The 25,135-nt window shown below is 49.7% G+C and overlaps 1 protein-coding gene across 3 annotated transcripts; it reads left to right on the plus strand.

Annotated features, from left to right (window-relative positions):
- Positions 1-519: 519 nt before the first annotated feature.
- Positions 520-23,666, plus strand: NEIL1 (nei like DNA glycosylase 1). Of its 3 annotated transcripts, none has more exons than XM_084642422.1 (10): positions 520-684; positions 2,803-3,290; positions 5,342-5,461; positions 6,437-6,500; positions 8,661-8,763; positions 10,319-10,443; positions 13,149-13,176; positions 13,788-13,849; positions 15,329-15,569; positions 16,078-23,666. In XM_084642422.1, the coding sequence occupies exons 2-10, from the start codon at positions 2,812-2,814 to the stop codon at positions 16,122-16,124; spliced, it is 1,269 nt and encodes a 422-aa protein (XP_084498548.1). In that variant the 5' UTR covers positions 520-684; positions 2,803-2,811; the 3' UTR covers positions 16,125-23,666. The 3 variants fall into 3 exon arrangements, with proteins under 3 accessions (XP_084498548.1, XP_084498546.1, XP_084498547.1); XM_084642420.1 differs by lacking the exon at positions 520-684 and adding an exon at positions 2,485-2,571; XM_084642421.1 differs by lacking the exon at positions 520-684 and adding an exon at positions 2,485-2,571 and having other exon boundaries at positions 8,664-8,763.
- Positions 23,667-25,135: the final 1,469 nt, after the last annotated feature.

A 25,135-nucleotide genomic window follows, 5' to 3' on the forward strand; every position in this document is an offset into this window, starting at 1 on the left:
CACACATCAGTGTGCTTCATTCTGTCGGTCTCTGAAGCTTACGCTGGAGGCAAGATTAAATGGTGCTGGGGTGGGGAGAGAGAGGAATCATCTCTATGAGAGAAGTTGGGGCATGTTGTGACCTTGTGCCCAGCAAGTAGGTGATGAATAACTCTGCTCTGTAGGCTGGTTCTGGTAAATCTAACTGTGGGGCAGGGAGGCGACCCATCCGCACAGTGCACGGGGAAGCTGGCAGCAGTGCTGCTGAGGCGGTAGCTGCTCTGGCTGGGGGCAGGATGGTGGTGGGATGCAGGGGTGTCCGTGTGGTAGCTGCTCTGGGTGGGTGCAGGACGGTGGGATGCAGGGGTGCCCATGCGGTAGCTGCTCTGGGGGGGCCACAGGACAGGGGGGCTGTGCAGTAGATGGTTGGGGGTGGGGGCCTGTGCGGTGCTTTTCCCCAGCCAGCCAGCCATAGACTACAAGGCACAGGGCGGAGGAGGAGAATTCCATTCCCCGCCCGTGCCCCCGAGCCACTCCCCGGCAGCCACGCGGGCCTGGGGACCACCGCTCCCCACCCTGTAGGCGGGAGCTCCCCTTTGCAACTACTACTCCCATCGTGCCCCGCGTTGCCCCGCCCCTCCCAGCAGGGGTGGGGGGGCTGTTTAACCCTCTGGTTGCCGACGAACAGTGCGAGCGGGAGCTCAGGTGCCCCGGCCGGCTCTGTGCTGGGACAGGCTTTGGGGAGCCGGGCCGGGGGGGACAGGCTGAGGGGAAGGGGGGAGCCGGCCCCGTGCTGGGGCTGTGGGCGGGGACTGCGGAGCCGGGCTGCTGCGGTGCCTGGTTGTGTAACTGCCTCCAGGCCCCCTGCAAACCCGGGCGGGGTGGGAGCTGGCTGGAGCAGGGAGCCGGCCCTGTGCGGGGGGCACTGGCTGCGGGGGGGGAAGATGGCCCTGTGCGGGGGGGGGGGCACTGGCTGCGGGGGGGGGAAGATGGCCCTGTGCGGGGGGGGGCACTGGCTGCGCGGGGGGAAGATGGCCCTGTGCGGGGGGGGGCACTGGCTGCGGGGGGGAAGCTGGCCCTGTGCTGGGGGGGGCACTGGCTGCGGGAGGGAGAAGCTGGCCCTGTGCTGGGGGGGGGCACTGGCTGCGGGGGGGGAAGCTGGCCCTGTGCTGGGGGGGGGCACTGGCTGCGGGAGGGGGAAGCTGGCCCTGTGCTGGGGGGGGGGCACTGGCTGCGGGAGGGGGAAGCTGGCCCTGTGCTGGGGGGGGGCACTGGCTGCGGGAGGGGGAAGCTGGCCCTGTGCTGGGGGGGGGCACTGGCTGCGGGAGGGGGAAGCTGGCCCTGTGCTGGGGGGGGGCACTGGCTGCGGGAGGGGGAAGCTGACCCTGTGCTGGGGGGGGGCACTGGCTGCGGGAGGGGGAAGCTGGCCCTGTGCTGGGGGGGGCACTGGCTGCGGGAGGGGGAAGCTGGCCCTGTGCTGGGGGGGGGGCACTGGCTGCGGGAGGGGGAAGCTGGCCCTGTGCTGGGGGGGGGCACTGGCTGCGGGAGAGGGAAGCTGGCCCTGTGCTGGGGGGGGGCACTGGCTGCGGGAGGGGGAAGCTGGCCCTGTGCTGGCGGGGGGGCACTGGCTGCGGGAGGGGGAAGCTGGCCCTGTGCTGGGGGGGGGCACTGGCTGCGGGAGGGGGAAGCTGGCCCTGTGCTGGGGGGGGGCATTGGCTGCGGGAGGGGGAAGCTGGCCCTGTGTGGGGGGGGCACTGGCTGCGGGGGAGAAGCTGGCACTATGTTGGGGGGGGCACTGGCTGCGGGAGGGGGAAGCTGGCACTATGTTGGGGGGGGCACTGGCTGCGGGAGGGGGAAGCTGGCACTATGTTGGGGGGGGCACTGGCTGCGGGAGGGGGAAGCTGGCCCTGTGCTGGGGGGGGCACTGGCTGCGGGAGGGGGAAGCTGGCCCTGTGCTGGGGGGGGCACTGGCTGCGGGAGGGGGAAGCTGGCCCTGTGCTGGGGGGGGGCACTGGCTGCGGGAGGGGGAAGCTGGCCCTGTGCTGGGGGGGGGGCACTGGCTGCGGGAGGGGGAAGCTGGCCCTGTGCTGGGGGGGGGCACTGACTGCGGGAGGGGGAAGCTGGCCCTGTGTGGGGGGGGCACTGGCTGCGGGGCGGAAGCTGGCGCTATGTTGGGGGGGCACTGGCTGCGGGGGGGAAGCTGGCCCTGTGCTGGGGGGGGCACTGGCTGCAGGAGGGGGAAGCTGGCCCTGTGCTGGGGGGGGCACTGGCTGCAGGAGGGGGAAGCTGGCCCTGTGCTGGGGGGGGCACTGGCTGCGGGAGGGGGAAGCTGGCCCTGTGCTGGGGGGGGCACTGGCTGCGGGAGGGGGAAGCTGGCCCTGTGCTGGGGGGGGGGCACTGGCTGCGGGAGGGGGAAGCTGGCCCTGTGCTGGGGGGGGGGCACTGGCTGCGGGACGGGGAAGCTGGCCCTGTGCTGGGGTTCCTGTGGGGAGCTTCCTGGCTCACAGGGACCCAGGGCCCATCTCTGTTCCTGGTCCCAGCCAGCTTGGTGGTGCCTATCTTCTGGCTGTGCACTGGCTCCTCATGGAATGGGTTAGTGGCTCAGCCCATGGCCAGGTGGCCCCGTCCCTAATACCCATTCTCCATGGTATCCTTGTCCACTGCCTCAGCCTTGCAATTGTCCCCTGCACACCTACTGTTGGGTCCATATTCACCGGCCAGGAGGGCCCAGCAAAGCCAGGGACTGAGAGAGCTGCCCGCCCTGATTAGTAAGATGCATGTGCTACAATAGCTGCTCTGCCTTATGCTTGAGTCTTGTCTTAGGTGTCTAAGATGCCAGAGGGACCAGAGCTTCACCTGGCTAGCTGCTACATCAACACGGTATGTGCAGGGCTCATCTTCTCGGGGAAGGTGGAGAAGTCTGAAGTGAGCAAGAACCCAGAGGTGCTGTTTGAGAGCGACGCGTACCTGATCTCTGCCACCTCGCGGGGCAAAGAGATCAAGCTGACCCTGATGCCACTCAAAGAGGAGAAGAATACGCTCCCTGGCAGAGAGAGGGGCAAGGAGGGGCAGAGCCAGAACGGTCCCCAGCAGCCCATGGATCTTGTCTTCCGCTTTGGAATGTCAGGCAGCTTCAAGCTCACCTCCGGGGCCGAGCTGCCCAAACATGCCCACCTGCGGTTTTACACCAAGGAGAGCCCGCGCCGAGCCCTCTGCTTCGTGGATTTCAGGCGCTTCGGGCGGTGGGAAGTGCACGGGACGTGGCAGCTGGACCGAGGGCCATGTGTGATGCTGGAGTATGAGAAATTCAGGTGAGATCCACCATGACGTTTCATCTCTGCTTGAGAAACTGACCAGGAGTGTGTGTTGAATGGGCAGGGACACGGGCTGAATGATCAACACAATGTTCTAACAGTGAATTCTGTGTGGCGCCTGGTGATAGAATATGGGGTCTTTTGCCATTACAGGGATACTTCTAGCTCACGTTTATGGAAACTTTGTCTTGGATTGAAGACTGTCTGGTTTGTCTGGTGCTTTGTATTCCCTGAGATCTCACTATGAATAAGGGAACAGGCTTGGTTTAAACAACCTACTGTGTGGCTTTTTTTTATATAACAAGTGAACAGCACAAAAATAATTCTTAAGTGTTGCAAGAAGGAAGAGCACAGCTGAGCTATTTAACCCTCACAGCAATGGCTCTCCAGGGCTATGCAGACCACCTTGCTAGCCACGCAATTCAGCATGTTGAGAACCAAGCAGGGGGAGGCTGAATGGTTGAGAATGAGGTAGGTCCACGAGGAGATGTCTGCAAAATGGGAGGCTGGAAAAAGCTGGAGATCCCCTGGGTTAGGACCTGTTAACTGACTACGACAGATTTCCGGAGGGCTTTGGTTGAGCTCTTGTATTATTTTGTCCAAGTTAATGTTTCACTCTTAATGTGTCTGTTACAGTTGTGAAATAGTGCAAGAGAGTGAGAACCCTGCTGTAGCTACTTTAACACCCGCAAAATCCCATGGCAGGCAAGGAGGGGCTTTGTAGCTTGGTGGACAAAGGACCAGGTCCCCAAAGATAATGAGGGTCCTAACTTCTATTGGAAGAGCCTAAATACCTTAGAGGCTGTGGGCCAAAGTGCCCACTTTGTATTTCACAGGTAGAATTCGTAGCTGAAGGCCGTATCACAGACTGACAGAGGTTGGAGATTGAAAGGGGTCATTGGGTTCTCTGGTGCACACACGCATGTCTGCCCGCCCACGTACCATGTGGTACGTTCATTAGTGGATTTTCAGGGTTAGTTTTTAATTTGCTGAGCATTGGGGTTTCCACTGCTTCCCTTCCAATCTTTTCACCCCTCATATTCTTAAATCTTCCTTTCCCTAATTATATCCCATTCAGTCATCAGAGACTTGGTGAGTTTGTTGGTTAATTCCCTGAGCACCTTGCCAAAGGCAGATTGCATAAAAGGATTCCAGTATCTCAGGTATTGAGTCATTGTTAGTTTCATCCCTCTCCTCTTTGATGAATGAGCTACTCCCTCTTCAGTGCATTTCTGTGTGGCCACTTATGTTTATTTCCCTTTGGCAGCATTCCTTGTACCCTTGTCTCTTCATTGCAAGCCTCACCTGACTCTACGTGTTGGTGTTCCCTTATTTCTTTGCTCTTCTATGTGCAGATCTTAGAGCAGCCCTTCATAAAGCCACTCTTCAAAGGCTCCTTCTTGTTCTTTGTATTCGTCTGTTTCAGCGGACTCTTAGACTGCCTTCGATGCTTTAATGGCGATGTGTCTTACTGTTCCTCCAGCCTTCTTCACGCTGTGATGGGTCTTTAATGCTTCCTCTTATCACACTCAATTTCTTAATTTGCTTCCCTGCAATCGAATACCTTTATAACTGCTGCATTCCGGGAACCCGTTCTGTATGGGGCTGAATTCAAGTAGCTTACAGCACTGGAACTGCAAGTCCATGTGCTGCTCCTGCTAAGGAAACAGTGGGTCATCCCTGTACCTTTACCCAAAGGGTTTCTCCTCTACCTTTATCATTACCTGTCTTATTGTAATGCCTCTTGATGTCTAATGCTGCCCCCTCCTCTCTCCTACACAGACTGTTCACATCTATATTTACAGTCTTGCTATAAGAACCATCCCCCAAGGTTTCACTTGTGCCCGCTAGACCATAGCCTCCATCATTTTTAGTTTCACTTCTCCCTGCTTGTGTCGGGAGGCAGACCCTTCTTCAGCAGAAAACCCCACTGGAGAACAACCCCACCTCACATGTTGGTTACTGTGTTGGAAGCACATCACAGGTTGAGTGAAATGGTCATTTCCCCAGCCCCTCCTCCCTAGCTGACCGGCCCTGCTGTCTTCCAGGGAGAACGTGCTGAGGAACCTGTCTGACAAGGCATTCAACAAGCCCATCTGCGAAGCCCTGTTAAATCAGAAGTTTTTCAATGGGATTGGCAACTACCTCCGAGCTGAGATTCTCTACAGGTGAGCAGGGTGCAGAGCAGAGAGGAGGAGGCCGGCCCAGTGAAGAAGTGGGTCCAATTCCCTATTCCACCCCAGGCTCCCTATGTGACATTGGAGCAAACCAGGCCTTGTTTACTCAGGGACGCTGAGGAAAGTTCAGATGAAATAACTAAAGCTGTGAAGTTAATGCACGGGAGGTCAAGTGCATAAAACCCCCAAGGAGGATTCAGCTACTGCAAACTAAGGCCACTTTACTTCTGAATGAGCCTCTCCAAATGGGGGTTTATGATGAACTTTCACTGATGTGCCTTAACTTCACAGCTTCAGTTAACTGGTCTGAACTCCCTATGGAGACAAGCCCTTAGCTGCTCCTTGCCTCAGTTTCCCTATCTGTACAATGTCGATATTAGCACTGCCTTAGGGGTTGTGAGGATGAATACATTAGCGAGCATAAGGTGCTCATGTATAGGGTCCCTTTTACATAGTAAGTAGATATCAGACCTTGTTATTCCCATCACTGTAGCTATGAGACCAGCACCATGTAAGGATCCAAACTGTTGATAGGCCACCCATTTCCATTTCCCTTGCTGAAATGCAGCCAGCCCATATCCATTCCAGTGCTAAGCACCCACAGACAGCACATCCAGTGCACCTCAGCTTTGAGTACTTTGCAGTTCCTGCACTACGCTCGCTACCAACACAGCCCTGACCTTTATTTTTTTTCTGAGTACCCTATATGTGCTGGGCATCTCAGATTTGGCCTGCAGTGACACTTTCAATCCGGGACCTTGCCTGGGGAGCTGAATTACAGCATGCTCATGTGCTGTAGTCAGAATGCACCAATGTTTTACTGCGTAGATTGCATCCAGCTCTTCAGAGGTGAAAAGCCAATGCTTTCACCCACTGCGTCAGCAATCTCCCTCCTTAGGCCGGGACTCCATTTGCACTGGCTGGCATTTGTGTTGGGGTCCTCACGTAACAGATGGACTCTCCTAGGTTAAAGATCCCTCCCTTTGAAAAGGCTCGGACGGTGCTAGAGGCCCTTCAGCATCGGAAACAGGTGAGGAGGATGAAGAAGGCTTACACACGTGCACAGAAAAGTTGCAGCTCATCACACAGAACTCAGGGTTCAGTGCTCACCCTGTAGCGCCTGGGGATTGCAGCACATGGGGTGTGATGGCGTCAGTGGCTCTTGGACCCTCTGCAGCCCCAGTTACAAGTTGTAGCTTTAACCTTAGAACTTCCACCACTTCTGGTTTGGGTCCTGTTGTTCTTTGTTCTTGTTAGAAGTGGCTGCTGTCTTGGAGGTGGATCCTCATCATGAATCAGGAGGCCAGACACTCTGACTTCAGGGCCTGTTCTGTGTCTCTCAAAATTCCTTCTCACAGGGGAATCTCAGTTTAATTCTTCAGGCTTTACCCCCCGTGACGTGCGGCCACACTGCCATGGCCTGGAGTCTGTCAGATCCCCCTTGCTCAGCTAGATCGTTATGTGCATGGCTTGGATGGGTGACCTGTGCAGACAATAGTGCTGCCCATTTAGTTGTTGGCTCTGAGTCAGGCCTGGAGCAGGCAATGCCCCTGCATGGGGTTTGGAGGGGTGGTTTTCTGGAGAGCTGTGAGACGGGGCCTGCTCCCATGTAGTCATTAAAGCTCCTCTGGCACCTTGCCCAAGCAGGGAGGTTAGCACCAGCACCCTCGCCAAATCCCAGCTCTGCTGACTGCATTCTGGCTCCTCAGTTAGCCATGCAGCTTGAGAAGGAGACGGACTTCTTCCCTCCCCATACTCAGACTTGCTTTAACAGTTCAGTGATTGCATTTGGCTCCTCCATGAAAGAATCACTCGCTTCCTCGTGTGATATACGGCATGTGTATGGTTAGTTTATAAAGCACATTTGGGAGGACAGATGCTACGCAAATGTCTGCTTATCTTCTGTTGCCTTTAACTCCTAGGAGTTGCTCTGCAAAAGTGCTGCATGTAAAACTTGTTTGCAAATCTTGAGCCAGATGGACCGTGACTGCCTGTCATGGCATATACATCTATGGCTCCTGTGTCGTGTATGCACCATCCTTTGCTGAGGGGGACTGCGCTCTGCCTTGTACAGTAGCCTCTTGCATATTTCACTCACTTTACCATTCCCTCCCCCGACCAATCTCAAATATACTCAAAGGTATTTAGGCACCAAACTTCCACTGATTTCAAGGGAAGTTCAGTGCCTAAATACCTTTGGGGATCTGGGCCAAAGATCCTAGTTTGCTGTGAAAAGAACCCACAACTAAGAGGACCACGGTAGTTTAGGCTCCAAATCTGACTATTCTGGTCTAGTGCTGTGTGGCCTCTGGGTTTTTTTTAAAATAGCTACTTCCCCTCCAAATAGTGTTTTTGTCTGACCGGCCTTCCTCCCTTCCCCTCCCCCGGCCTGTCTCTGTAGTTAAGTTACAAACACCTGCAGTGCAGTCAGTGATGCGTCCCAGCCATAAGGGATCTTTAGCCTTCCAAAGCTGCCAGGCTAAATTCAGCCCTGCGTGGAGTGGTAAAGTGACTGATGTATACAAGTGGGTACTGTACAGAGGGAGGTCAGATTCCCACTCAGCGAGAGCAGCTGCTTCAAAGTCTATGGAGTTAGCCCTGTTTATGCCAGGCCTGAATTTTGCCTGGCATCTGGAAACAAGGAGCATTTAGCATGTGGAGGGAGAGGAAGCTGACTTGGAGCAGTCAGGGCGGGTTTAGACCTCTGGTAAGGGAAATCTGGGGGAGGGGTGAGGAGCAGGATGGCTTGGCAGCTGTGGAGGAGTTGCCTTATAGGAAGGGCTGGACAGCTGGGAGGGGACTAGGCTGGTTGGTTTTTGGGTGGGACCAGTAGCTACAAAGCGGCTTGGAGTAGGGTCTACACCGCAGTCAGAAGTGTAAGTGCAGCACGGGTCGACATACCCAAGCTCTCTTTGATTCAGCTGGCTCGCTAAAACTAGCAGAGAGGCTCTGGCGCCCAGGTTAGGCACCCGAATAGAAGCCTGCCTGGGACCCTGGGTGTGTACGCTGGTGGCTATTAGCAAGCTGGCTCAGGTATGCCTGCAGTGCTCAGTTGCACCTCGGATTGCAGGGTGGGCCGACCCTTGCTGGGAGGAGGAAGGGCTGGATGGCTGGGGAAGGGTTGTATGGGAGAGGGTTGGCTTGGGCTGTGTCTGGGCTCCCTGTTTGAATCTCCTCCTCTCAAACCCAGCAGAGTCCGGACCTGACCTTGAGCAAGAAAGTGAAGCTAAAGCGGGAGAATCCTGACCTGCTGGAGCTCTGCCATGCAGTGCCCATGGAGGTCATTGACATGGGTAAGGAGATAGCTCAGGGAGCACAGCCCCGGGTTCCTGCCCTGCAGTGGGCCATGGAGCCTGTGATGGAGGTGACTCAGCCACACCAGCAGGAAGAGTTGCAATGAGATGTTGGGGTTGGGGTTGGATCCCTGCTGCCTTCAGCTGGGCAGACGCTCCGCAACGGGGGAGGGGTAGGGCAGAGCCCTACTCGGGTGGGTTGGGGCAGGGGTAGCAGGAAGCAAGGGCACCATATGAAAGCGCTCAGGCTGGGCGTTTAATGCCAGTGGGAGGAGGCTGGGCCTTTACGTGAGAGGCAGGGTGACACCAGACGTGCCCTGTGGGGTGCGCAAGTGGCCCCTACAAAGCTACTTCCATCGTTCAGATTTCAATGGGTAGCTGTTGTCATCAGCCAGTAGCAAAAATCCCCAGCAGCCAGAGATGGGACACTTGATGGGGAGGGCTCTGCGTTACTACAGAGAATTCTTTCCCAGAGGTCTGCCTGCTAGGTCTTGCCCACATGCTCAGGGTCTAATTGATCACCATATTTGGGGTCAGGAAGGAATTTTCCCCCAGGTCAGATTGTCCAAGATCCTGGAGATTTTTTGCCTTCCTCTGTAGTGTGGGGCCTGGTTCACTTGCAGGTTTAAACTAGTGTCAATGGTGGATTCTCTGTAATTTAAGGTCTTTAAAGCATGATTTGAGGACATCAGTTACTCAGTCAGAGATTAGGGGCCTATTACAGGAGTGGGTGGGTGAGGTTCTGTGACCTGCAATGTGCAGGAGGTCAGACTAGATGATCCTGAGGGTCTCTTCTGACTGTAAAGTCTATAATAGGAGAGACCCATGGTGGCCCTGTTCGCTAAAGAGCGGAGCACAGGTGCATGTCCTGTCACTCTGCTCAGTGTTCCCTACACAACTGTTGATTGCAGGGGACAGACTTCACTCCCTGTCCCAGCTGGGATGTGTTCCTGTCTTTCTCTCTGGGACTAAGCAAGGAGAGGCCCCATGGTCCATCCATTATTTTCCCTCTCTTGCATCCTTTTTGGGTCTGCCTCTGCTTCAGCCTGCCATAGGTTTTTCCCAGACTTCCCCTAAGGATTTCAGCAGACAGACCCCTCCGCCCCACCAGAGCTAACTGCATTGCACACTGACTGTGGTGAGCGAGCCAGACAGCTGCAGACATTGGTGGGGAAGCAAATGCAGACGAGTGAGGCCGGATACGAGAGAAATTGACGACCTCTTGGTTTATCGGAGCAGTCAATGTCTCCAGCTGGTGTGGAAATAGAGGCAATCCCTTAAAAACACCAAGCTCCAGAGAGCTGAATGCTTTCAAGCTGCATGTGTGCAGGCTGGAGAGGTGCAAATCCATCTCCAAGCTATCCCACATGGGGTATGTGAGAGGGAGCCCCTGGAAGGGTTCAGAAAGCTGGAGCTGAGCATTGCTGCAGCCCCCAGCAAGGGTCACTCTAGCATAGAGCAAAGCCCACAGCAGATCAGCCCCTCACTTCTGGAGTTGCAGGGGGAACCTTGGACCTGAGAGTTTTCCCTGATGCTCATTTTTGTGTCCCACCAGGGGGGAAGGGTTATGGCCCGGAGCCCTCTGATGATACCGCAGCCTTTGAGGAGTGGCTGCAGTGTTACTGTGTCCCTGGCATGAGGTCGCTGCGTGATGGCAATGGTAGGACCATCTGGTTTCAGGTATGAACTGCGGTGGCCTTGCACTCAGAGAGGCTTGACTCATCATTGCTGTCCTACCGTGGGGCCTGGACCCCGCTGTAAGAGGAGACCGGCAGGCCGTCTTCCCTAGGGCCGGATTAATGCAGGGGCTTTAGGGGCTGCAGCCCATGGCCTTGGGCTAAGGGGGGCCCCTGCAGGCCGTGGGCCAGATGTGGCCCGCTGCTTCTTTTCATCCAGCCCACAGCAAGTTTCTACGCCACAGGCAGAACACCGGTCCCTGAGCCTTGGCGCCCTACTCCGGGCCTGGAGCTGCAAGCGCCAGCTCGCCAATGCGGCCCCAAGGCAGGGAGTGTTGAGGGAATCTCTGCGCACTGCCCCCACCCCCAGTGCCAGCTCTGCAGCTCCCATTGGCCAGGTACTGCAGCCAATGGGAGCTGTGGAGGTGGCGCCTGCGTGCATAGGCAGGGTGCACCACGCAGAGCGGCCTGGCCCCTCTGCCTAGGGGCTGGACATGCCAGCCACCTCGGAGCAGAGCAGCGCGGAGCCAGGGCGGACAGGGATCCTGCCTTAGCCCTGCTGCACCGCCGACCAGGAGCTGCCCAAGGTAAGCGCCTCCCGGCCGGAGCCTGCACCCCAATCCCCTGCCCCAGCCCTGAGCCCACTCCAAACCCCCAGAAAATCTAATAGCCCCGGGCCCACAGGAGAGAGTTAATCTGGCTCTGGCCTTCTCCCAGCCCCTTCCGCTCTTCATCACCAGGAGACATTGGCTAAGCCTAGCACAAAGTCTGTCCCTTTGTTACCTGCACCAATTGTCTGTCACTTGCACACTCTAGGGCACCCACGTCTACCTAGTTCCTAGGGCTCAGGCATAACCCTCTTAATTTAGGCACTCCGTGGGCTCTGGGCTCTACTCCTCTGGGCTCAGAGCAAACACTCATTCCCTCTGGACTCAGGGCCTCATCTTTTGTGGGTTTATGGGGTCTTTTACCAGTGAAAGAGCCTTACACAGTAGTATCCTACTTAACCTCTATTTATTAACAATCACCAAAACAGAATGCACATGCTACACATACAATGCTCACCACTCCCAATAAAACAGATGAACTTTTCTTGATGGCCAGTCAGGATCAGATCATCTGGGGGACTCCAGTTTCTGCACGCTGTGATTGGCAGTGTGTAAGGTCTGGCAGCTCTGATCCTGGGGCTGTGTCCTGGAGTTGGTTCCCAAGAATTTCCTTGTAGACCCCAGTTTATATAGTGAAACTTGAGTCCTGCTTAGCTATGTCGTAACCAATCATTTTACTAAAATTTTAGTAACCAATCCTAACATATTGTAACAAAATTCTCTAACCAATCATACCCCACTACCTTAATTAATTAACACCTAGCAAAATTAATTATGTAAGATAGAAACAATCAAAGAACCAGACAAAGATCATACAGACAAACAATAGGTAAGTGGGGTCCATAAAGACAAAACAGTAAAGTGTAAGGTCATGCATTTAGGGATTAATAACAAGAATTTTAGTTATAAGCTAGGGATGCATCAATTAGAAGTAACAGCGGAGGAAAAGGACCTTGGAGTATTGGTTGATCATAGGATGACTATGAGCTGCCAATGTAATATGGCTGTAAAAAAAGCTAATGCAGTCTTGGATTGCATCAGGAGAGGTATTTCCAGTAAGGATAAGGAGGTTTTAGTATCGTTATACAAGGCATTGGTGAGACCTCACCTGGAATACTGTGTGCAGTTCTGGTCTCCCATGTTTAAGAAGGATGAATTCAAACTGGAACAGGTACAGAGAAGGGCTACTAGGATGATCCGAGGAATGGAAAACTTGTCTTATGAAAGGAGACTCAAGGAGCTTGGCTTGTTTAGCCTAACTAAAAGAATGTTGAGGGGAGATGTGATTGCTCTCTATAAATATATCAGAGGGATAAATACTGGAGAGGGAGAGGAATTATTTAAGCTCAGTACCAATGTGGACACAAGAACAAATGGATATAAACTGGCCACCAGGAAATTTAGACTAGAAATTAGACGAAGGTTTCTAACCATCAGAGGAGTGAAGTTTTGGAATAGCCTTCCAAGGGAAGCAGTGGGGGCAAAAGATCTATCTGGCTTTAAGATTAAACTCGATAAGTTTATGGAGGAGATGATATGATGGGATAACATGGTTTTGGTAATTAAATATTCATGGTAAATGGGCCCAATGGCCTGTGATGGGATATCAGATGGGGTGGGATCCCAGTTACCCAGGAAAGAATTTTCTGTAGTGTCTGGCTGATGAATCTTGCCCATATGCTCAGGGTTTAGCTGATCGCCATATTTGGGGTCGGGAAGAAATTTTCCTCCAGGGCAGACTGGAAGAGGCCCTGGAGGTTTTTCGCCTTCCTCTGTAGCATGGGGCACGGGTCACTTGCTGGAGGATTCTCTGCTCCTTGAAGTCTTTAAACTACGATTTGAGGACTTCAATAGCACAGATATAGGTGTGAGGTTTTTTGCAGGAGTGGTGGGTGAAATTCTGTGGCCTGCGTTGGAGGTCAGACAAGATGATCATAATGGTCCCTTCTGACCTAAATATCTATGAATCTATTTCATACCCACAACTATTGATAAGTGATTTCTTGCCAGACAGAATGCTGTCAAATTAAATGTTCTTTAACCATCTTAAGATCAGTTTCTTTATCTGGTGACTGTCTAAAAGCTCTGCCTTCCTTTGCAGGGGCAGCCTGGACCTATGGCCCCGAAAGGTGAACATCCGCTTTACTCTTCCGTGCTTTGCAGGGTTCTCTTGCTTCTGGTTGGGTTGGGAGAGGCAGGGAGATCCTTCGCTTGCTGTGGAATTATTAAGGTTAAGGAAACAAGCTACACTCTTCTCAAACTCTAGTTCACTGTCCTGAATCCAGTAGTGGTTACTCATCCTTACCACTGGGTGGCAGTTCAGCAGCCCGGGTGAAAGGAGATAGTGAGTCTCCAAGGGTCCCATTATTGTTGGCAGCCCAGTATCAAGTGGCCTGTGTACCCTACAAGTGTCCTTGTGAACGTGGGGAAGCTAGGACTGTCGCTCTTTGTACTATACCTGCTCTGTGGAGGGAGAGCTATGCAAACCAGCCCACTCTGAGCACCCTCTGTACACTCAGTTCACGTGTAGTCCAGGCAAGATGTCCACAAAACCAGGCCAGCTGTGTCCAACCTCTCTCAGAACCATCTCCAAGCTTCCAGACCATATGTGGGAGCTTTTCTTCCCTGGATGGCTTCCCAGAGGAAAAGAGGGCTGGGGATTAGACCTCTGACTCAGCTGCAGTCAGGCCCCTTTCTCGCCTCCAGAGTTAAACGGTCATCTTAACGTTCTCTTCTGCAGGGGAAAAGTCCCGCAAGAGGCGCTCGCGGGTGAATGCTGACCCTGAGCCTTCAAGTCCAAAGGTACAGAGCCTTAGTCTAGATGTCTTCTGTAACTCTCAGTGTTTATGGGGGCCCCTCTACTCCCAGACTCATTCTCCTGCTGCCCCCATTGTGCATTCCATTGGATCTTTGGATGGAAGAAGCTAAACACCACCTCAGCCTTCACAGCCGCCCATTATTCCCAGATGAGAAAACTGCAGAACAGAGACAGACCAATGTGTTGCCGTTAGGGGTCGGTGAATCAGGACTAAAACTAATAGAACCCAAACTCGCACGCTTGTCCTCTAAACACTGCCCTAGATAATACTGCCTCTCTCAACTAGCCCCCTAAGTCATGGACACTTTACTGACACATATCCTGACACTAGGCACATGTGTGCATGTTTTTACACTCTGTTTGTACACACATCTCTGTAGAGAGGCTCCTCATCCCAGAGATGTTCTGATAGCTGGGATCTCAACCCCACGCTCTCATTAAGCTCATCTCAGGATGAATTGAACGCAGAACACGAATAACAGGTTATTTTATTTTTTAGTAGTCTCTGCTGGTTCGGCAGTTCTAACTGTTGCCTGCTGGCCTCAGGGGTGGGGTTAAAGAAACACACTTCTATTGTCCAGACATTATTTAATCTCACGTTTGAAAGTGAGCAATGTACTGCAAATGTCAATGTTGCAGTAAGGGACAAATCGCTAACAGGGTCATGCTGATCAAGGAGTGTCTTTGGAACAATGGAAGTTGTGCAACCTGGCGAAAGGAAGCGTCTTAAGGGTGCGTACAGATGCAGCTTTTTTAGCTGCAAAGTCCCTGCAAAGCGTTTAATCAAAATACAGCTGCTATTGACCCGAGGCTGTGGCATATCTTACTGGTACTACTGCCCTTGTTTGGGTTAATGGTGAAACAGCTAATCTATTCCCCTTTGTTGTTAAACTTTGCAAATCCGTAAACATCCCTATGCATATCTGACTGGCGGATTGCAAAATATCTCTCTCTGTCTGTCTGTGTAACATAGGCACTATCAGAATAAATATTCTTTCTAAGGGCCAGCCAAGAACCCCACTGCGCTGGGTGCGGTACAGACAGAGTAGTAGACGGTCCCTGCTCCAAAGCCAATGATGTGAGCTCTGTCTTTGCCTTGCACAGCACCAAATGTTCTCTCAGCATTTACTGTAAGGGTTAGTAGTAGCTGCATGAACAGCTGGTGATGTGCATTCCTGAGGTGGAGAACTTTAGGGAGAACAAGGCCAAATGTTCACATTTGGTGCCTGACTTTAGGCAGCTTACGTTTTAAAACTTGCCCCAGTTTTCTCCCAGCTGATGTGTGTGGAGTAAACTCCATAGGGCAGATGGTTAAACCTGTGCATCTGAAGGTCAATCCCAGAACAGCAACAGCACTTCCCACAACAGCCTTTGCCCCCGGTTCCCCTGAACTTTCAAACGTACAGAAGAAGCTCAAGTCGCTTCCCTGTGACTGAGAGTGCACATTTCAATCATCTGCCTAGGTCACAAAGCCAGTGCCTAAGAGAAGTTCGAAGGGCAGCAGCAGCCAAGAGAAGGTAGCAACGCAATCTGGCAGGAAGAAGGGGAAAGAGCTCGTCCCAGGAGCTGAGAACGCCAAGGGAAATAAAGCAAGAAAGCCAAACGCCAGGTCCAGAAGGAAAGCTTCGGCAAGCCAAGAGTCTCCCATGAGCAAAACTCCTGCTGCAGATAGGAAGAGGCAGGCATCTGCTCGGAGAAGCACAGGTTAGAATTCTGCTCTGGCTCCAGCGTGAGCATGGGAGGGGGATAAGCCCAGATGGCTTATGCTGGTCAAGGTCAATCAGGCTTTTTTTCAAAAGTGGAATAAAAGAGCTTGTGTTCTGCAAGGAAAGGGAAGCCCCATCAACCACCCACACGCTGTAGGATTGTTGGCCAGCCACTGGAATTAGAAACTCTGAAGCTAATTCTCTGTGCACGTGTTGTGTGACCAAATCACTGACCGTAGGAATGGTGGGTCCGCAACGAGTGAATCCTTAATGGACACCAGGATAGCAGACTGGTGGGTTGGGGTGGGTGATACCTTACACAGGATCCTGGGGCCCCAGATCTGGCCAGGACTGAGATCTGAGTTCTATTAGGAAGCAATTGGCACTCGCCTCCTCCCTCAGTCTTCCCACGGGAGAAAGTGAATTTCCCCTGCTGCAGGGAACAGGTAGCTTGACTGTCAAACTTTGCCCTCTCACTGCTCTGACTTTCTCTCCTGTCTTTTTAGGAACAGCTACTGTTGCCCCAAGATCCAGGCGGGTGAAGGCTGAATGACTGGTCTGGCACGGCATCTGTCCTCGCTTCAGCCTGGAGTAACTCGGATGGCAGCTCGCTTGCTACTGCTGCATGTGCTGAGGGAGATGCGCAGGGAGCAGCTGCTGGGGTGACTCTTCTCTGAAGCGAGCATGCCCGCTGCGTTGTTTCTTAGATCCCTTCTTAGAGGTGGCTTGCTGCAGAGGCTCTAAGCAGCTGACGCAAGAGCCCCCACCCCATGAAATGGTGAAGGTAATGCCATGGCGTCAGCCTCCCTGCTCGGTTACAGGGTTTTATTCCTTTTTAAATGCAGCTTCAGGACCCAGCAATTGGGCGACTTTGTATCAAACCCCTTGGAAGCTGCTGGGGCACCCGCTGGTGACTGCAGCTGAGAGCTGGCAGCTCTGGGCAGAGAGATGGGAACACGCTGAGTGTGGGAAGTCTGAGTTGAAACAGTTTCCTGAGGGTCAGGTTAAAAATCCTCAGAAGACCATAGCTCTTCATTCCCTGCTCTCAGCTGCCCTTTGCAGCCTCCCTGCACGCTGCCATGAGATGGCTCTGGCTTCTGAGGCTGTGTTTGGCCCAAGTTAATGGGGACAGAGCAGAGTTTGCAAATGTTTTTATTGCCCTGGCTGATTCCAGAGTCTCTAACCCTTGCTCTGCAGGAGGGATGAGCTTTGCAGATCAGCAGCATTTTATCTCATGTAACTCAGGAGGAGGGCGGCAGTGGCATGTCTGAATAAGGGATCAACTTTGCTACTGGACACACGTGCAGACTCTGGGCAGCGGCCACGCAAGCTTTTCCTTGCTGTCCCCGCTAGTGTGCCTGAGCGCTGTCGCGGATCAGAAGGTAGGACAGCCTGGATGGCTCTTTCAGAAATTGACCTCTGCAAAGGGGATGTGCAAACACTTAGCTGTTGTGTGGAATGAGTCCATCAGTCAGTCGCTCCTGAGCTGGGCTGCCCAGAAACCAGTGCCCTGAGGTTACAGGCTCAGCGGCTGAGCCAACCTGCCCACCCTCCCTGTAGTGTGGTTCTCTGACCCAACTACCAGTGCTTCTAGCAATCTGATTTCAGTACTAACAATAAAAGCTTTCCATAAACAATCCCTTGTGTGGCTGCTTTGCTGTCACTGCAGGAGACTCTCTGCTGTTCTGGAGGCCAAGTATTAGGGCAAAGAGGCAATATGGCCATAGTATGGCTTACAGCCAGCTCAGGCCATTCTTCTGGGACCTGCCCTTTCTGGGTGCTAGTGATTTGGATGTGCCTCCTTTCCAGCCAGCTAAAGGGAGGTCCTAGTGGCCATAGCTAAGCTTTGCTGGATTCCTGTTGTGAGCGTTCACATGGGGATTCAATGTGAGGATTCAAATGGGGAAGGATGCTATAGAAATACCTGCCCATAAATGGAATAAAGAAGCCCTTGTAATAACTGGGAGTTAATGGCAGATTCTTCTGGCACCAGTTCAGGTGTTAGCCTGGATCATTTGGCTAGAACTAGTTTTTTCATGTCTGGAGGGAGTGGGGGCCTTTGACTGTGGGTGAGAGCCATGGCTCCCCATCTGAATTAGGAAACTGTTGCAGTGAAGCTGAAGGGCTGTTGAGAATGCCCCCTGTGACAGTCTGTACCCTTATGCTCACCACTTTTACAAAACCATGATCACTCTTGTACAAAGTATGCCTTGTGAGGTATCATTTAAAAGCCCATAATCTGCTGAACATTATTGTCCTGGTAAAATGCATGTGGCAACATTGTGTGTAAAATTATAAGATTCTACTGTGTGATTTTACTGAGACATGCTCCAAGTTTAGAAAAACAGCTTCAAACTATTTGCCCAGAGACCAAGGCTAGCCAGCACCTCAGCCAGCTGGCAGCATAATCAAATGGACTATCACCTGGTTAAGCAATCGTTCTTTGGCAGTAAGAAAGGTGTGAGTGAGAAATTTGGGAATCTTGGCAATGGAACAGCTGGGGTAAACAGAGTGGCTGTCGCCTGAACTCTAGCTGGAGATGATCTTCAAAGAGGAGGAAAAGATACAAAAATGAGGAATAGAGGTCCCAAATCACCTCTCTCCCCTCATCTCTACTCACTGCATCAACAATGTTTGAAAGACAAAGAGAGCATCACGGTACCTGGGGAGGGGTCCTGGTTTGGGAGGAATCCAGCCAGAGTGTTGTAAACCTATGGTGAGAGAAACCTTCTTGCTCTAAGTTCACTTAGCTTGTTAGGTTAGGTATTAGTTTGTGTTTTACCTTTTATTTCTTTGTAACCATTTCTGACCTTTATGCCTCATTCCTTGTAATCACTTAAAATCGATCTTTCTGTAGTTGTTAAACTTATTTTTCTGTTTTATCTATCCAGCAAATCCAGTGTATTTGGATTGAAATGTTTGGGGAAACTCCATTTGGATAGCAAGATTTGTGCATATTATTTTCTATTAATGAAATTACAGGCTTTCTATGAGCTTTCCTTGTCAAGGAGAGAGCTGGGCACATTTCTGGGGACATGTCTGGGACTGGGAATTTGCTCGTGTCCCTCTCCAGTATAATTCAGGAGTGGCTAGCTAAGAGCACTCATCTAACTCAGCTGGGAGTAGTCTACATGCTAGAGGCTGTGTGTGTGAGCAAGCCAGGAGTGGTTGCTCTGACAGCAAAGCAGCGTAAAAGGCAACCCATGTTGGAGAACTGGGGGGACACAGCTGTCCAACAGTCCAGATTGTACCCTGGACAGGGGTGAAAGGGAGCCAGTACGGTATCAGCCCGTACGCAGCCCACGTTAAAGTGCTGCCGTGGCAATGCTTTAACATCCCTGCCCCTTTTGCACAACGTAGCTGAAGTTGTGTATCTGAGATCGAACACCTGCGGTAGTGTAGACAAGCCCTAAGAAAGACCCTAAAAAGCAGCACATTGTCTTGGCTGGAGAAAAATCTATCAATGGTTGAGCTACCAGACTCCTGTGAGCCAACATTAGCTATTACTGACATCACGAGGATTCTGCCGCCAGTGTGCACCAACCCTGCCAAGTGAAAAACTTTTGGGGAGCTGTCTGATCAGCTACTGAACTCTTATCCTTCGACTAAAAGGTCAATACCCTGCTCTTGGTGCAAATGAAGAGTTGCAGTGGGGAAGGTTTAGATTGGATATTAGGAAAAACTTTTTCACTAAGAGGGTGGTGAAACACTGGAATGCGTTACCTAGGGAGGTGGTAGAATCTCCTTCCTTAGAGGTTTTTAAGGTCAGGCTTGACAAAGCCCTGGCTGGGATGATTTAACTGGGAATTGGTCCTGCTTTGAGCAGGGGGTTGGACTAGATGACCTTCTGGGGTCCCTTCCAACCCTGATATTCTATGATTCTATGAAGAATCAAATGAATGAAATCAAAAGAATGAAAACTGGTGAGAGAGCCCACAAGGGGAATGTCCAAATATAAGAACTTTGGAACCACACTGTGGTAACACCATTACCAAAGCAAGACTTGAAGATCATATCAGATTCCAAGAATATGCGTAACAATGCAAACTTTCTCTTCAGTTGACGGGATCAAGGAGTGTGAACAGAGATGATCAGCTGGTTGTGAAGTATAGCTTGCTGGTGGGTTTCACGACATCGCACAAACAGTGAAAGTAATGCCTGGCACCCATTCTGCAATACCAGAACTTGAGGCAGATCACAAGGAAGCAGGTTTGTGAGCCACATGCAAGAACATGCTTGAAAGTCTCCAGGAAGGAGAACACCAAGCTGGAGTGTAAGGAAAAAATCCCAGAGTTAGGACCCTCCTTCAAGGTAAAGACATAGTATCCTCTCCCATTAAGGATACTCCTCCATGGGAGGTAACCCCAGTTATTGGGAAGAGATGGGGAATCATAGGACTGGAAGGGACCTCGAGATGTCATCTAGTCCAGTCCTCTACACTCATGGCAGGACTAAGTATTATCTAGATAATGGGGATTCGATTATTAGAAATATTGATAGGTTTTATGATGACTGGGAGAACCATATGGTGAATGGCCTGCTGGTTGCAAAGGATGTGGACCTCTGAAGACATCTAGATTGACACATGTGCAGAGTTGGGGAGGAGCCCTTGGTTGTGGTATGTGTCAGACAAATGACATAGGGAAAGGTAGGAGAGAGATCCTGCAGGCCAAATTTAGGTTGCAAGGTAACAGACTGAAGTGCAGGAACTCCATAGTCACATTCCCTGAAATGCTTCCAGTCCCACACACAGGGCCAGTTAGACAGGAAGAACTGCAGGGTCTCAATGCATGGATGAGATGCTGGTGTTGGGATTTAGGTTTATTAGGAACTGGGGAACCTTTGGGGAAAGGAGGAGCCGATACAAGAAGGATGGGCTCCACCTAAACCAACACGGAACCAGATTGCTGGTATGTAAAATTAAAACAGGTCATAGAGTTTTAAACTAAGGGCCAATAGCTGCAGAAGAGCACAGTGTTTAGACAGAGACATCCCTTAGGGGAGGATTAATTTAAAGGGGATACTCTATATCCTGATAAAGAGGAGAGGATAGAAGCTGATAAAGTGCAGGTAGGAACTGAAGAGTCAAATAAAAAAAGAGTCCCATTCAGTTATATCCCATGAAGGCAGACAACTAAATATTGACATTTTATAAGTGCTTGCATACAAATGTTAATATTCTAAATACAAAGATAGGTAAACGTGAGTGCCTCATATTAAAAGAGGCTATTGATATATTAGACATCACGGAAGCTCAGTGGAATGATGATAATCAATGAGACACAGTAATACCAGGGTACAAAATATATAGGAATGACAGAATACATTGTGCTGGTGGGGGAGTGGCACTGTATGTGAAAGAAAGCATAGAGTCAAATATAGTAAAATCTTAAAAAATTAAGATTTTCAAAGGAATCTTTAATTTTTAAGGAATCAACTGTACCATAGAATCTCTGTGGATAGACCAGGCTTGAATGATAAGAATATAGCAGTAAGGATATGCTACCACCCACCTGACCAGGATGGGGACAGTGACAGTGAAATGCCGAGAGAAATTAGAAAGGCTCTAAAACCAGAAAACCCAGTAATAATTGGGCGGTTTCAACTATCCTCATATTGACTGGGTCCATGTCACTTCAGGAAGAGATACAGTAAGAAAATGTCTAGACACCATTAAATGACTGCTGCTTGGAGCAGCTAGCCCTGGAATCCATAAGGGGAGAGGCAATTCTTGATTTCGTCCAAAGTGATGCCCAGGATCTGGTCCAAGAGGTGAATAGAGCCAAACTACTTGGTAAGGGTGACCATAATGTAATTAAACTTAACAGCCCAATAGGGGGAAAATACCAGAGAAACCCACCAAGGTAGCATTTAGCTTCAAAAAGGGGAAGGATACATACAAAAAGGAGAAGGCTAGTTCAATGGAGCCACAAGAGTGAAATGCCTGCAAGCTGCATGGAAACTATTTTAAAACACCATAATAGAGGCTCAGATGAAATGTACTGTATACCCCAAATAAAAAAAAAAAGTGAGAGGACCAAAGAAATGCCACCATGGCTAAACAATAGCATAAAAGAGGCAGTTAGAGGCAAAAAGGCATCCTTTATGGAAGTCAAATCCTGCTGAGAAAAATAGAAAGGAGCATAAACTCTGGCAAGTCAAGTGGAAAAGGTAGGTCCAGAAAGATTTTGAAGAGCAGCTAGCAAAAGTAACTGGTTAAAAGATTGAAAACTGACTATTCCTACCCTTTGTTTTCTAAGTGGAGAGAGGTAAATAGTGGGGTTCCCCCAAGGAGCTGTACTGGGACAAGTGATGTTTCACATATTCCTAAATGGTCTGGAAAAGGGGGTAAACAGTGAGGTGGCAAAGTTTGCAGACAAAACACAATTACTCAAGCTAGTTTAGTCCAAAGCTGACTGTGAAGCGTTACAAATGGATCTCACGAAACTGGCTGACTGGGTAACAAAATGGCACATGAAATTCAGTGTTGATAAGTGTGAAGTAATGCACATGGGAAAGCACAATCCCAACTGTTCACCCAAAATGATGGAATCTAAATGAGCTAGTCCCACTCAAGAAAGATCATGGGAGTCATTGTGGCTAGTTCTTTGAAAAAAGCCGCTCAGTGTGCAGCGGCAATCCAACAAAATGTGAGGAACCACTAGGAAAGGGACAGCTAAGCCAGAAAATAGCATCATGCCACTTTTAAAATCTGTGGTACCCCCACACCTTGAATACTGCATGCAGTTCTGACCTCATCTCAAAAAAATATAGATGTATAGAGTAGAATTGGGAAAAGTATAGAGAAGGGCAAGAAAAATGATTAGGGGGCCAGAACAGCGTCCACATGATAAGGGATTTTAAAAAACCTGGTCCGGTTCTGCTTAGAAAAGAGGTGACGGGGGTGGGTGATAGAGGTCCAGGAAATCATGAGTCGTATGCAGGAAGTCGTCTTTATTCCTTCACGTAACACATGAATCAGGGGTCACCCTATGAAATTAATAGGCAGCAGGTTGAAAACAAACAGAAGGAAGTGCTTCTTTGCACAACACAGTTAACCTGTGGAACTGATTGCAAGGGGATGTTGTGAGGGCCAAAAGTATAATTGGGTTCAAAAAGAATTTGATCAATCCATGGAGGATAGGTCCTTCAATGGTTATTAACCAAGACAGTCGGGGATGCAACCCTATGCTCTGGGTGTCCTTAACTTCTGATTGCCAGATGCTGGGACTGGATTGCTTAATAATTACCCTGTTCTGTTCATTCCCTGTGAAGCACCTGGCCCCGTCCACTATCGGAAGACAGGCTCCTGGGCTAGATGGGACCATGGGTCTGACCCATTATGCCCGTTTGTATGTTCAAAGCAAACACTCAAAGTAAGCAGGGTGATAATGTGGAGCTTGGACTCAGATAGAGCAAGATCTTGGGCTCACACGTGCACTATTCTTTGGGTGGTACTAGCAAGGAATTTCTGTACCCAATTTGTAGTTACTATGTAATTTAATTTTTTAACCATTTTTTTTCTTGCCTTCATGTTGTTTGCTGCCAGTGGTTTGTTGATTTTTACCTGTGTGTTGGTTAAATAGTTTAGCAAGGTTATGCACATTGTAAACGTTGTACAGCAATAATAGAGAAATCCAGCAATAACACAATTGGTTTGTACACAGTAGCCAAATTCAGTTAAATGACAGTTTAATTTGGTCCAGTTAGTGGTTTCTAGCTGATTGCCAATGTAATTGTCCATATATTGTAAACTGAGGTGTAGTTGACCAGTCTCTTATTTATAAAGCACTTTCCTTTTTTTTAATGCTTGGGGGTTCCTTCACTGTATACTGATGTCTTCTGCTGTTTTTGGTCTGTGGGATGCAACTTTAAACAGTTAGTTAGTTAACCTAATAAAGTTTGTTTGCTTGACATTTCTTCTGGCGTTTAATCCTCCAACTTTAATACACAGATTAACTGACTTTGTTTACAATGTAATGGTGACCGAGTCTTTTATAACGCAAGCTTTCCTTTTGCAATTGTAGAGATATTAATTTTTATTTGAGGTGCGTTACTAATATTTGATACTAAATGTAATGCTTAATTGCTAGAATAGAGGCTCACAATCGTCTTAATGTTGAGATTTCCTCTTTCATTGAATAAAAAATAAAAATAAAAAAACTGATTAATAAAAGAGAATGCTTTTGGTTTTTAATTGCATTATTTGTTGAGGCAGAAATATACGTACATATATTTATAAACAGACCTTTCTGAACTTTAAAAAAATGGTATTAATATTATGTGGTACCACTTTTATTTATATATATATATATATATATATATATATATATATATATATATATATATATATATAAAGGTATAAAATTGACTTTTGTTGCAACAAAATAAAAATAATTAAAAAAAAAAGTGATGTTACACCCATAACGTACAACACAGGGCAGCATACGTGACAAACTTACAATTAAAAACAAGTGGCGCCAGAATTCTTACTGATACCTACGCCAGGTAAGACTAACAAAAATAAAAAAATATTTAAAATAATAAACAAAATGGTTAGCTCTTTAAAGAAGCAAGTTATTACTTTATTTAATTTTTTAATAAAAATAATAATTCATATTGATATTTGCAAAAATTGTTGTATTAATTCAGTAACGAGGCCTTTTCCGTTACTTTATATTGACTTTATTTTAAAACTCTGCTATGTGGTAATAAGGAACGCCCATGTTTCAAATATTAGTGAGTGGTTAGGATTAGAAGCAGAGTGTGCATTTCTGTTGCTTGGCAATCATAATTCAAGTTAGGAGTAATTCCAGCAACTGCATTCCTGAAGGGTTAAAATTATTAATTTACTGGATATTTTTTAAAGTAAAATGTTTACCTTGTTTTTTTCTTTGTTTGATTGTTGTTTTATGTTTTGGAAGTTTCTGTAAAACCTGTAACTTTTAAAACAGAGAGAGAGACCAAGTGAGGAGAGGAAGGGGAAGAGGGGATGAAGAGCAACTGAGGAAGGGAGCGAGACTTGAGCCAAGAGAAATTAACTCTATAAAGTTATCTTAAGGTACTGGCAGCAGCAGCAAGTTTAGCAGACTGAGAAAGGCGATAAAGGAAAACTTAACTGGTATGTAAAAATATTTGCGAAAGGTGGTTATATTTTTAGCCATGAGCAAGGAGCGTGGCTCCAGGGGTTAAAGCAGTTGGGAACTTGCACCCCTGGTTTTTATCTGGGCTTTGAAAGTGGGGGTCGTTACCTGCTCTTGCAAAACCTCAATTTGTCTCCCCCACCCCGTCCCAGTGTCTGTTGCTTTTGTCTGCATGCCACCTGGAGTGCAGGAGTGCCCTTATATGCTTCAGTTAACTGTTTTGGGGCAACTCCATCTGTTAATGCATCTTTTCATTTTCCTAGGGCCACCTTTCTTCATTCCTGTTCCCACTCTTCAGGCACAGGGTAGCTACCTGATGCCTGCTGACCACCAATATATATAATGGCACAGCACCTCTCTTTTTTTGTAGGTTTTTTACAGCTGTTTCCACAATGTTTTATTCTATTCCTGGATTGCTTGC

This window comes from Lepidochelys olivacea (assembly GCF_965140295.1).
Source record: "Lepidochelys olivacea isolate rLepOli2 genome assembly, chromosome: 10".
Classification (NCBI taxonomy): Eukaryota; Metazoa; Chordata; order Testudines; family Cheloniidae; genus Lepidochelys; species Lepidochelys olivacea.